At 56.6% G+C, this 12,616-nt stretch overlaps 7 protein-coding genes across 7 annotated transcripts; 5 read left to right on the forward strand and 2 right to left on the reverse strand.

The window, feature by feature from the left end:
• Positions 1–443: 443 nt before the first annotated feature.
• On the forward strand, positions 444–1,364 carry JN550_001692 (uncharacterized protein; the record flags this gene model as incomplete). The annotated part of the gene is made up of 1 exon (XM_049312905.1): positions 444–1,364. The coding sequence occupies one exon, from the start codon at positions 444–446 to the stop codon at positions 1,362–1,364; it is 921 nt and encodes a 306-aa protein (XP_049176543.1).
• A 1,152-nt stretch (positions 1,365–2,516) lies between these two features.
• JN550_001693 (uncharacterized protein) lies at positions 2,517–3,290 on the forward strand (the record flags this gene model as incomplete). Its single annotated transcript, XM_049312906.1, has 2 exons — positions 2,517–2,591; positions 2,751–3,290. The coding sequence occupies 2 exons, from the start codon at positions 2,517–2,519 to the stop codon at positions 3,288–3,290; spliced, it is 615 nt and encodes a 204-aa protein (XP_049176544.1).
• Positions 3,291–4,282: 992 nt separating this feature from the next.
• Positions 4,283–5,888, reverse strand: JN550_001694 (uncharacterized protein; the record flags this gene model as incomplete). The annotated part of the gene is made up of 8 exons (XM_049312907.1): positions 4,283–4,621; positions 4,677–4,933; positions 4,995–5,145; positions 5,208–5,307; positions 5,381–5,498; positions 5,551–5,556; positions 5,642–5,709; positions 5,779–5,888. 8 exons carry the CDS (start codon positions 5,886–5,888, stop codon positions 4,283–4,285), a joined length of 1,149 nt encoding a protein of 382 aa, XP_049176545.1.
• Positions 5,889–6,797: 909 nt separating this feature from the next.
• JN550_001695 (uncharacterized protein) lies at positions 6,798–7,916 on the forward strand (the record flags this gene model as incomplete). The annotated part of the gene is made up of 3 exons (XM_049312908.1): positions 6,798–6,870; positions 7,320–7,546; positions 7,644–7,916. 3 exons carry the CDS (start codon positions 6,798–6,800, stop codon positions 7,914–7,916), a joined length of 573 nt encoding a protein of 190 aa, XP_049176546.1.
• Positions 7,917–8,460: 544 nt separating this feature from the next.
• Positions 8,461–8,976, reverse strand: JN550_001696 (uncharacterized protein; the record flags this gene model as incomplete). Its single annotated transcript, XM_049312909.1, has 3 exons — positions 8,461–8,496; positions 8,577–8,866; positions 8,967–8,976. 3 exons carry the CDS (start codon positions 8,974–8,976, stop codon positions 8,461–8,463), a joined length of 336 nt encoding a protein of 111 aa, XP_049176547.1.
• Positions 8,977–9,721: 745 nt separating this feature from the next.
• On the forward strand, positions 9,722–10,544 carry JN550_001697 (uncharacterized protein; the record flags this gene model as incomplete). The annotated part of the gene is made up of 3 exons (XM_049312910.1): positions 9,722–9,745; positions 9,805–9,976; positions 10,090–10,544. 3 exons carry the CDS (start codon positions 9,722–9,724, stop codon positions 10,542–10,544), a joined length of 651 nt encoding a protein of 216 aa, XP_049176548.1.
• A 674-nt stretch (positions 10,545–11,218) lies between these two features.
• On the forward strand, positions 11,219–12,329 carry JN550_001698 (uncharacterized protein; the record flags this gene model as incomplete). Its single annotated transcript, XM_049312911.1, has 3 exons — positions 11,219–11,665; positions 11,714–12,139; positions 12,201–12,329. 3 exons carry the CDS (start codon positions 11,219–11,221, stop codon positions 12,327–12,329), a joined length of 1,002 nt encoding a protein of 333 aa, XP_049176549.1.
• Between the last annotated feature and the right edge of the window lie 287 nt (positions 12,330–12,616).

Raw genomic sequence — 12,616 nt, forward strand, 5'->3', positions numbered from 1 at the left:
AGCCAGACCCTCACCAGATCAAACCTTCCTAGTCATCCGTATTTAGAAGCAGGGCATGAGCACTTTTTGACAAAGCACTGTGAGTATGTTATAGTTTAGGATTCAGGATAGCTCCCCCCCATGGACCTGCCTAACTAGATCCACATTGTATACTCATCGTGATATTCTACCCTAGCTTCTGGTCATCAGGAAGTGTTCACACTCACCGAAATGGGGTTTTGAGACCATTATGAGAAATGAATTCTGGCGAGTTCCCAAGTCATTGTCTGATGCATTTGGGCTCAGCGGTCGTTGGCCTTCATTGGGCCCTGAGAGCCAATCAGGCACCAAAGTCAATTTCCCCATCATAAGCAAGCATCCTTGCACAATGAGCGAGCTACATGGTATTTGAGAACCTAAACAGCTTCAAACGCCCTGGATGCCGCAGGATAGACTATATTACCATGTCTTCGATTATCTCCACACGCGATCTCCCTCAGTCCCTCCTGTCTGCGGCTCGATTGGTCGGATACACTCCACACTTGGCCAGCACTTACGATGCCCGGGTCTCGTATGCTCTCTATATCCCCCCAAGTCACTATACGAATGATGCGTCTCTGCCCGTGGTCGTCGCCGTCCATGGGACAACTCGCCAGACAACGCCATTACTGTCAGCTTTCCAGGAAGTGGCGGATACTTGCCGCTGTGCCATCCTAGCCCCGCTCTTTCCGGCCGGTCTCAACGGACCGAACGACTGGGACAATTACCGAGTGCTACGACCATCGAAACAGGATGCGTGGCTGGGAGACACACAAGCCGACACGGCGCTCCTAAATATTCTAGACACGGATGTGCCAGCACGTTGGCCTGGCTTAGATACTGGTAAGGTGGTGCTGGCAGGCTTCAGCGGGGGTGCGTCCATGGTGCAACGCTTCTGTCTCCTGTATAGCGAGCGTGTGATAGCAGCAAGCATCGCCGCGCCTGGCTCAACAACGAAGCTAAGAACGAGCCAAGAGTGGCCAGAGGGAACCGCAGACATGGCAGACATCTTCGACGGGCGTGCAACCGGGGATCTTACCAGCATTGCCGCTTGGCAGCTTGTGGTCGGCAGTGATGACACGGCTCTAGAAGGTAGCCTGGAGAGCATCGTGGCAGCTGCGCAAGGATGGCAAGAGCGCAAGGACGAGGTCGACTGGGAGCAACTTTTAAGAAGCCGCATGGTGAGCAGGAGGGAGTTGCTGGAAACGTTTGCGGATGACCTTGCGAAGGAAGGCGTCAAAAAGCCGTCCGTTGAGATAGTGCCAGGCGGCAAGCATGCGTTGAAGGACGTGGCCCCGGCGATGGCGCAGTTCCTCAAAGATGTCATTGGGGATATAGCAAGATAAACCTACGTGCCATCTGATTAACAGATCTCTCTTGTATGCAACGGACCAACGTGTGGTTGTTGTCGGCTGTATTACATCGAGTGTCCACAGCAGCTTTGATCAAGTGATCCCGATAACTTGACACTACAGTAGACTAATCTACTCTAAGGAGTTGGCCCCTTGCTAATTTGAGTGGAGAAGCACTATAATACACTCAAAGAAGCTTACAGTTCATTTGAATCCCTTAGGGTCTTATCAGGATTTGCATACCGAGCCTTGTAGCTATTCGAAAAGAGTCCCGTGTTATCTGATATCGCTTCGGCTTACCAGCACCCACAATTGTTGGGCATCCAAAGCCAGCAAACGAAGGGGACACCGCCTGACGGCCAGCATTCATGCTCTCCATCATGCCATCAACCGCAGAAGACTAAACCACGATGTAACGTGGACGAATTATAGACCGTCCACGTCAAAATGCCGTTTGGCCCGCCTCAGGTAGCCACAGGCTACAGAAAGCAACGAGATACAGTGCGTAGACGGTGCTGTCAAGCCGAGCTAATTCTTCGTGTTAGCGCACTGCGACGCTCCCCGCACCAACATGCAGCCCGCGGGCCCTGCACAACCCCTGCGTCGACCCCGAGATCGAGAGCCGAGCTAACCACGAGCTGGGCGGACCAAGCTTTCGCTGACAGGGGGACGCTAGACGCCAGCACTGTGCGCCCAAGACCAATAGAAGCACCCTTTAAGTCAGTGGCGCGCAGTCCCGAACAGGCGATTCCAGTCGTCCATCACGACGGACGGGCTCCCGCGGGCGTCGCTGGAAGCCGCTCCCCCCTGCCAATTGGGAATGGCAAATGAAACCAGAAAGCTAAAAGGGACATGCGCTTGCCCGGCAAAGGCATCGGCGCGTTGGCAGTTTCCCCAATGGGGGCCCAGCAGGGCAGCAGCTGAGATGCCCGTTCGACACGAGAGACGAGGCCGGGACGGGAAATATATCTGGCTGAGCTTCCCGTTTCCCCCCTCCTACTCCTCCTCCTCGCCCTTCTCTTGATTGCCCGCCCCCGTCTCCCACTACGTGCCAAGCAAAGAACAGCTGAGATACTCTGTAAACTCGAGGACGTGACGATCGCAGTACACACCAATTCAGGCCAACCCCCCTCCCGATCGTTCATCATGAAGGCATCGCTCATCCTCGCCGGCGCGTCTCTCGTCGCTGCCCAGTACTTCCCCGGAGAGCCCGACTGTGCTGTAAGTGGCCGTCTCTCCCCCTGGAGTTTCGTCCTTAGTTCAGGATATCCTCCGTCTTCCCCCTCCTCAAGAAGAAGTGCAATGAAGACCTCTTGACCGCGCCTGGCCAATGGGCTACACTCGAACCAAGAACCTAACATGGGCCGATCCACCCCACAGATCCCCTGCCTCACCTCGGCCATCACCAAGGCCGGCTGCGACCTCAACGACGTGCAGTGCCAGTGCGGGCCCAAGCAGACGGCCATCGCCGGCAACGCCGCGGCCTGCCTGATCGGGGGCTGCAGCCCGGCGGACCTGGCGCAGGCGCAGTCGGCCGGCCTGGCCGTGTGCTCGAGCCTGTCGGAGGGCAAGCTGACGATCCCGGCGACGGCCACGACCACGGGCGACGCCGCCACGACCACGGACTCGGACGCCAGCACCACCATCACGGGCGCCCCCGGCAGCTCCGGCGCCAGCAGCGGCGCCGCGTCGACCACCGGGACCGCCACCGAGACCACCGAGGCTGCTAGCACCACCGGGACCACCAGCGAGAGCGCCGGCAAGACCATCACCAACCCGGTCGTCAGCTCGACGGCGGTCCCCTCGGCTATCAGCGGCAGCAGCACGTCGAGGACGACCAACGCCGCCCCCACGCAGGGCGCCGCCAAGGTTATCGGAGGCGTGTTGGCCGGTGTTTTGGGCGTTGCTGCTGTCTTGTGAAGGGGAGGTTGACGTCGAGATGTGATATGGTAATGGGAAGTGAAAAGTGTACGCGACTGTCATTATAGTTTGACGTGCGCCCGTCATTAATACTCCGGGGATTGGGGCCCGGTCGAAACGATGGGGCAAACCAAAAGCCAACTCTATATCGATAATAACCAGAAGGGCGATGTACAGATAATGTCTGCTTACTCACACGAATACTATGCCAATGGCCCCCACTCGTCACCAATGCCCTCAATCCCGGGTTGTCCTGAACCGTGCCATGAACAATGATGCGAAGTGGACCCATGTATCTGTATCGACGAACTTAGTTCAGCCAGCTTTCCTGTGCATGGGGTGTTTTATCCGATACACAAACACGTCATATGCGCCCGTGGGCTACACAGCATGAGTTGCACCGATCGACCTATAGATGGCTAAGAGCCTAGTGCTTACATTCCTGAGAAGTGGAGAAAACAGGGGACGCAGGTATAGGACTTGCGAATTGGCCAATCCGAGGCCGAGTCCCGTATACCAAGACCCATCTGTATAGAGTTGAGGGATTGTGGGCCCAGCCAGTGGAAAGACATTCACCAACTCCATGTGCAACCCATATTTCCGGGTGAGAGTGTTGTTGTTTCATGGTCTTTTGATTGGCTTGATCTGACTGACACAAGAGTTCTATACAGCTTCGTGCCAAGCAGCCTCAAAAAATGGCCGTTACGGCCACCACGCACGCCTACGCGTGTTCTATATGCCCCCACACCGTCCTTCACCGGCTCGGGGCCAAGTTTCATACAATAGACAAACAAAATCCCCCACTTTGTACAACGCCTGTTCCGCTTGGCTCCCTTTCCCAGATTCTATACACAAAAGTACAATGTACGAGCCCTGTTTTATGTACAGCCTCGATATTTCATAATACATTGAGAATGGTCTCGTCCGTGACACAGATCGCATTCTCGTGGCTCCTCATCCCAATTCGATGGCCTCGATCCTCAACGAGAGGTTTACTCTTGCGGGATGGGCATGGTCGCGCCAGGGGTGTTTCTCCACCAGCCGAGAACGACAATGGTCATGAAACCGAGCAGGGCGCAGAGAATGACCATCTTGACCTTGCCAGGCTGGTTGCGGCGAGCATCTTCGACGTAGAGCTTGGCGTCGGTGTACATGGCGTTCATCTTCTCGGCTCCCAGCTTGTAGTATGTAAGTCCGGCAAGAGCGATACCGTATCCGAAGTACTGCTGGCCTGTGACCGGGTCACCGAAGATAACCATGGAGGCAACGACGAGCAGGATGTCCTTCAAGACACCGGCCATGGTCAAGACAACAGCGGAGGTCTTGCCGATCTGCAGAAAAATGTCAGAACTGGCTTTATATCCGGTTGGGAGCTATAGCACATACCAAGAGCACAACGGAAACGTTCAAGCAGAATGCAATGAAGGCGTTGGCGATCAGAGTAAAGATTCCGAGAGTGTAGATGTCGTTCATGGTGATGCGCGAGCCCTCAACGAACAGGGTGAAGACACCGTTGATGACAGCGCAGGCCGGGGCGTAGTAGTAGACAGACACCAGGGGGTCCATCTTGAACTCGGATCCGCTGAGAAGGCGCTGGACCATGACGAGGCGCATGGCCTCGGCCACAATACCGGCAATCTGGACTGTAGGCACACACACAAGTTAGGAAACGGCCTGCGGGTGCTGGAGTAGACGCGCACGTACCGAGGAAACCGAACATCTCGAACTTGAGCTCGCCGAATGACGCAATGGCGACACCAACGACAATGATCAGAACGTTGAAGAGGACCTTCATGTTAGGGGCAGCCATGCCAAAGGCCCAAGTGGCAATCAAGGTTGCGGCGGCGTTGGTGGCCTGAACACTGTTAGATACGCGGGGTCCGGGGCTTGCAGAGCAGGACACCTCTCGGGTCTTACCTTGAGCATCTGAATGAAGGAAACACTCAGGTACAGGTAGGCCAAGTTGCCGAGAATCAGACTCAAGCTGAACATGATGCCAATGGGGACAATTGCGCGCCTGATTTCGCAGTTTTAGCACCGTCCGCCTGTCTCGCCGTCCCGGTAGAGGGCAGAGAGCTGAGGGCACTTACATGTAGGTAGCAGTGTCCATGGGCACCTTCTTGCGCGAGTCGAGCGTCGTGGAGAACCGGGCCATGAGCTGGGTCATTCCGGTCGCGAACACCATGTGCCATGTCGTCAAGAAGAGGGCTGCGAACAGTCAATAAGGCGCCTCACGTCGTGCCGTATTCGTGCCACTCACGGAAGTCTGGATTTTGAGATGATTAGCCTATTTTGTTCCACTTGTAGGTTGTTCCCCCCGGGGGACTGGTGGGGTCCAGGAGTATACATACCGAAATGGGCTGCTGCCAGAACCCACTTGTTGAAGAGGATAACACTGGAACTCATGGCAATCCACAGTCTGGAGAGCGATTGCGATCATTAGCGGCCATCCCTCAAGGGTCGGATCGATCGTGGGCGGGCGGCATACGCGATGTAGAGAGCAGGGTGAGGGCCGCTGCTCGGCGCGGGGGTTGCGACCCCTCCGGCCTCGAGCTTGCGCTCGTCCTGGGCATTCTTATCCTGTGCGACGGAAGACATGGTGAAGCTGGCGCTGGTGGAGGCGACGTTCACGATGGGGAGATGGGGGGCGGGCGGGCTGGAGTTGAGGAGAGAGTCTGGAGTCGAAGGAGAGGAAGAAAAAGTTGGACCAGCTTGGACGGCCGGGAGGACCAAAAATTAAAAGGCGAGTGATTACGACACAGGGGGGGCTCCAGACAAGCAGACGGACGGTCGATTGCTCGACTATCTGTCGGGTGGGCCGTGGGGGGCCCAGTCCAATTTTAAACTGCGGATATGCCCCATGCAACACTGGTATTGGATATACTTAATCAAAGTGATTCCGGCCAAGGAAAGGGTAAGGATTTGCGCGCTGAGGTTGCACTGCCCATTGGACGAGTTGGCGACGGGCAAACAGAGATGTCGTCTGGTTAAGTGGTCGTCTAGCTACGGGCATGGTGGAAACGGGAAGGTGGGCAGCCGTCGCGAGCAAAGCAAGCAACGCCAATGGGTGAACCACCTGCGCGAGCAGAGCGCAGAGCGACCAGACGCTGTTCAAGGAAGCGGATGCTCGATAACACAGGGCGCACACGTACTGTAACTGGACAGTATTATTATGGAGACCAGCAGCCCCCCTATTTGCCCATCCCCCTTACAGTCTCCCCATCCATGCCCATCTCACATGTACGGATCGCTGCCGCCCGTCGTTTCGAATAGTGAGGCTGTGAGATCTTGATCGTACCTTACACGTGGAAGATTGAGGCTCTCCAGTGGCCGCCCGCCCGGAGCCTTGTACTCGATAGAGTTGCCAACGCCCTAAAAATAGGAGGCTTTTTCATGCGCTGCTGTCCGCACGGGACTGGGGACCTGGGAAGTGGGAAGTGGGAAGTGGGAAGCGGGCAGAACTCGAGCGGTCGTGTCCACCGCAAGGTGTGTGCAATGTAATGCGAAATGGGAGGCGGCGAGGACGCAGCGCAAGCCGCAAAGCCTAGCATCGCCATCAGGGAGATCGGTAGCGAACGGCGTACGGTACTTGGATTTCACATGTGCGACCCCGGGCCCACGTTTGGCGATCTAGATTCTTCAATGGCGTGCGCAGCGGCAGACAAAAGGGGGCCAGCAGCGGCGCGCGCGCAGGGGTCGCCTCCGTGCTCGCTCGCTCTCTCTCTCTCTAGTGTCCAGTAGGACTGGCTCTGTGGCTCTGGCTCTGTGCCTGGACGCGCGCGCGCCCACAGCTGAATTAGGGGTTACCTAGGTAGCTAGTTAGCTGTTGGATGGCGCGCGGTGCACCTGCTTTGCCTGGCACCTGCACCTGCAAGCAAAAAAACGGCCGCGCTAGGGGGGCTAAGCTTTCGGTGCTCCGTAATGGGCGCCAAGACCCAACCCGTCGCCCCCGTGCTCGCGAGCCCTGGGGATAATTCATCAACATCCTTGTCTCACCTACGGCACTCCAGCCTTAACATCAAACACCAGGCCGCAAGGCTCACTCTATTCCACGTCATCGTCGGTCGACACTCGCCAGACCCCACGCCTTGTTTCTCGACTTCTCCGGACAGCAACCTTCTCCTTCTGCCGCGCGCTTTTTTGCGTCCTTGCCGCCCGCCCGCGGCCGTCGCCCAATGTCTCAGTCTCCTCCCAACCCGCCGGCCGAGGCGGAGCCGCTGTATGGCGGCTTCACGCGGTTCGAAATCGAGCTCGAGGTATGTACCGCTGCTCTTGGGCCCACTTCTCCGCCATGACAAGGGGGAAGGGCCTCTCCTACCGCCAGTGGGCAGCAGCATACTGACGTGCCCGCAGTTCGTACAATCCCTGGCGAACCCCTTCTACCTGAACCACCTCGCCTCCCAGAAGCTGCTCTCGGAGCCGGCCTTCGTCGAATACCTCAAGTATCTGCAATACTGGAGCAAGCCACCGTATCTCAAGTACCTGACCTACCCCGGACCGACCCTCAAGCACCTCGAACTACTGCAGCAGGAGCGGTTCCGGCAAGAGATCATCTCGCCCGAGCTTGTGCATCTCCTAGCGGCGGAGAACCAGAAGGCGAGCATCGACTGGCACAAGGAAGAGTGAATTGGCGACACTCGGAAGCAAAGCACCACCAGCTTTCTGGAGCCCCCCGATGAAGATGGGCTGTCTGCTATGAACTAGGGCGGCTTTGCAGATATAAGGTGGACAGCGTGGGAGCTGCACACAACGCCACTACGCGAAGGCCACACACGAGAGTAGCACCTTTCTCGCCCGAACAGAGAGGGGATTCAAGGTACAGACACCTAAAGTGTACATGGGAAAGCACGCGTCTTCGAAACCCACAGCATCAGGATCAGTCCTGCCTGCATGCCATTATCACTTGCTGAGACCACTTTGCAAGTCACGAGCAACATGAGAGGCGACGCGCCGAGGCCACACAGGTCCATGTTGCCCGAGAGCGGGATGGAAGAGGTCAAGCAGGAACAGGAAAAGCCTGGCATCTATTGGTATCTTGAATAGAAAGTAAACCAATCCTCCACGGTTAGGACCTGTATCCTAGGACCGTAATCACCATGATTTAAACGCCGTACTCCGTGCCATGCCGCACAATTCGCAGAATCTGTCTCCAGGGGACTCCAACACGGGTCTAGTTTTCTCTCCATCGTCCACCACAGGTCATGCACTGCAGAGGGTGGTCAGTCTCGTCTCTCGTCCCGTCCCTCTTCGCTCTCGAGCGGCCAGCACCGGCCAGCAGGCACTCACCTTGTAGAAACTGGTCATGGGCTCGTCGGCACTGCGGATCTGGACCTGGAAGAAGGCGGCCTCGTTGCCGTTGCAGCCGTCCTTGGGACACTGGACCGGGGTCTTGTCGGCGTTGTCCCAGGCGCCGGGCCCGCCAAAGACGTCCTCTCTCTCCTTGCGCACAAACTCGCGTCGACTAAACATGGACGTCGTGATCAGATGCTGGTACGGACACGTGCGGCACTCGAGGCGGTTGCGCCCCGTCTCGGGCGACGGGCTGACCGTCAGGATGTTGGAGCAGTGGGGGCAGACTGCAGGCGGGCGGGCAAGCGGAATTAGTCGGTTGCATTCTTTTCTTTCTTCTCTCTCGTGTGCGGGGGGAGGGGAGCAGATTTACGGAAGACGACTTACATAGAAGCATCTTGCCCAGTGCTTAGACCCCAAGGCCTGGCTTTGTGGAGGTGTGGAAAATAACTGTTGGCAGACCGGTCGTACGTAGCACGTTCACGACATGGAAGCTTTTCGCATCTGAAATCCGATGAGATGGGTTGACTCTTATCGATTGCTCGCGCGGCCCAAAAATTCAGTGGAGCCCCTTTGGCTGCGCAGGCGATCCCGTCTGCTCTGCGCCGCGGTCGTCTCCCCGCCGGAAGCCGCTGAAACAGTTGGGCCGTGTGCGGCAGCCCCAGAAGCCTCAGAAGCCTCAGCAGCCTCAGCAGCGGGCCTCGAGGTCCCAAGCAAGCCAAGGATTGCCCCGCCAGGCACCAGACGTCAGAGCCACACACATACACACACACACCACACAGAGCCCCGCGCCCGCAAGGGGGGAAAGTCCAGTCCAAGTTACCACAGTAGTTACTAGTTCAGCCCAGCCCAGCCCAGCCCAGCGACGACGCGGCCGTTGTGGTCACCGTCTGACCGGCCCTCGTATCACTGCCACCTCCTGCCGGCCCCTGTCGATACGCAACTGCATCGACAGCTGAACAAAGAGCGATCATCTCACACGTAGACCAGCAATACGTAATCACCAGCTTCCAGCCTCAGGGGACCGATTCCGCTGTTGTTACCGTGCGATCCGACTGAACCTCACCACGTACTACTCCTGTCCAGTGCCTCCCACCGCCCAAGACTCAACACCCAGATCGTGGGACGACGGCTAGCCCAACATGGCGGACGACCAGGTGCACGAGGTGCGTTGCCCTCGACAAAGGATGCGCCGTCCGCGCTGCTGACTTGGTTCTGTGTCCAGGGTGCATCAGTCAAGGAGCAGCTCGTTGAGGCCTGCCGACGGAACAACGTCGAACTCCTGACCGAGATCATCAACAACTGCAAGAGCGAGGACGAGATCTCGAGTCTGATGAACAACACCACCAGCGTCATGGGCAACCACTTATACCACGAGGCCGCGCTACAAGGGCACTGTACGTTCTGCTTCCCCAGGTTGCTCATGCACTATGCGTCTGGCATGGACTGCCCCGTGCCTATACGTCTATCGCATCGAAGCTAACACGAGCCTCTGCGCTTCTTCTTACAGACGAGGTGATCGACCTCCTCCTCGACCAGCCCAACTTCGAGTGCGACCCCGTCAACCGGGTCGAGGGCGACACGCCCCTGCACAGCGCCATCCGCTGGATCAACAGCGAACCGCCGGCGCAGCGCGAGTTCGGCAACGCCCTGGTCGAGATGATGCTCGAGGCCGGCTCCAACCCGCGCGTCAAGAACAAGGCCAAGCTGACAGCCGTCCAGCTTGTCGACCCCCGCAACCAGGGCCTCAAGGATCTGATACAGAAGCACGAGTACGCCAGCCTGAACCAGGGCGACTTTGTCGACGCCAGCGAGATCAAGGGCGGCGCCGGCGCATCCAACCAGAACGCCTTCGTGGACGCCCAGCAGGACGAGGAGAGCGACGACGATGCCGAGTTCAGCGGCAGTGACGACGAGGAGAGGGCCGAGTTCGAGAGGAGGAGAGCGGCCAGGAAGGCGCGGTAGAAGTAGGAGACCGGGTCATTTGTGTTCTCACGAACCAACGGTCCTTGTCCAGTGCTCTGGTAAAAGCCCCTGACAAGGTCGGCTTGCGTAGTTTTTCAGTGGCATCATGCTTACATGTGTACTACGCGGAGATGCTGGTGTCTCATGATGACGATGGACCGATAGAAGAGACTCCGCCAATGTCGCTGAAGACGCTCACCAAGGAGCTGCACCATGCAGACGCGGGGACTATACTGGAAGGCCCTGTAGGAGCAAATTTCCTCGGGTCTTCCTCAACAATAAGACTGATAGATTCAAGGCCTCGCGCATTTAAACCCCATCTCATCTGCATATATGGTGTTGAGGGTGCACGTACCGGACGGCTGCTGACTCAGTCGCTATAACCAGGTGACTGCGCATGTTTCTGCCTAGCCCGTGCTTTCCAGAATTGTTTGCCTGTCTACTGCGATGAGTTTAAGTGTTTGGGTGATACTTGGAAATCAATGCTCATTGGTAAAATCCTGCATTTTGACAAGGTCCTGATGCATGCGACCGCATTCTGATTACCTCGCCCCCAACAGGAGATGGAGGTTTCGTACCGGGGTTCCCAGATAGGGGAGTGGGACTGGTGGGAATTCATCTGCTCCTCCCTCACTCTTCGAAAGCAGAAGCTGTTGGATTAACTCTCCAAGACTATGAGCAGTAACACGAGCAAAGGCGAAGACCAAATCATCGCACTGTTATCGAAGCTCGTCGAGAAGGGTAAGGATGACGACGCGGACAGGTATGCTGCCACGGCAAATAGCCTGTCCACCGCCGCCATGGCCGTCTCGATCGCGGCGCTCGTCATTGCCCTGATGCAGGCAGTCCTCCAATACGCAAATTCTAACGAGAACCACCGAGAGAAATGCAACATCGGCGCCATTGGACGTGCTGCCATGCTCCCAGGTACTTCTGCGTGGTCGTGGCGCCACTGGCGCCGCAGATATACCTATCCACTGCTGTCTCTACATCATGACTTGGTCATTCGGAGCATTTCAACGACCGCTCCCAACAGTATGATGGGCGTCCTCTCGCCTTCTGTTACGTTGCTCGGCGTGGGCGCGGATTCTCAAGGAACCCCTGAAACACCATATGTGTGGGTGCGGATGCCCTATCGAAATGACCCATGCAAAGATTCTATCCGGTAGGCTGCATCGAACATCTACGATGAGAATATACAGGCATCTAATACCGCACCGGAGGGAGCTTGGGTACTACACAAACACACACGTTCCCGGGGAACGCACCCCGCCTCACTTTGGGACTTGTCGTTGGCACATATTATTCGATGGAAGTGGCGTACCATCACATACGACAACCCCAAGAGACTGAGGCCCCGGGCCACGTGGGCACAACTTCTCGACACACTAAATGTGTGTGATCTTACGCCGCTCGTCGAGGATCGTGTAGATGCAGAGTGTATCCCATCGTCTGTGGATGTGCCCACACAAAAGGTGGACTTGGTCAGCATGGGTGTCGTCGCCTTCCATCTGGGCTTCCACTCCGTCGACATCAACGTGACTGATAGAAGCATCCTCGCCACTGGAAGAGCGGGGTCCATCTCAACCGAAGATGTGCCAGGATTTGGCAAAGTCGTTAGATTTCAAAGTCATGGATTGTTCGATACTCTCAAAGGTTCTAGCGGCTTTCTTCGCTTTCATGGCCCCCAACTTTTCGGCTCTCTTTGCTTTGGAATACCCTACAAGCGGGGTTATCCGCCTTCTCGACAACCACGTTATTTCGATATCACTACTGATACGCTAATGACACAGTTCTGGCATGGGATAATAGACTTAGACGTCTTACAACAGCCCGGAAAAACAATCCTTTTAGGAGCGAAGCCTGAGGCAGAATTGATGCGGGACATAGCGCAGTTGAAATTATATGTGCGTCTCTTTCTAAAACTACATGATGACAGTGGGAAACATGTATTGTGAGCTTCTGTTGACCTAAACAAAACTCTCTCAGGGAGATTCCGACTTCGCATCATATTTGATAGCATGGCGAGAAGATCGGAGACTCAACGCAGAGCAATCAGGCCACAGCCATCT

The sequence above is a fragment of the Neoarthrinium moseri genome (assembly GCF_022829205.1).
Source record: "Neoarthrinium moseri strain CBS 164.80 chromosome Unknown scaffold3_Wmoseri_CBS_16480, whole genome shotgun sequence".
NCBI classification, from domain to species: domain Eukaryota; kingdom Fungi; phylum Ascomycota; class Sordariomycetes; order Amphisphaeriales; family Apiosporaceae; genus Neoarthrinium; species Neoarthrinium moseri.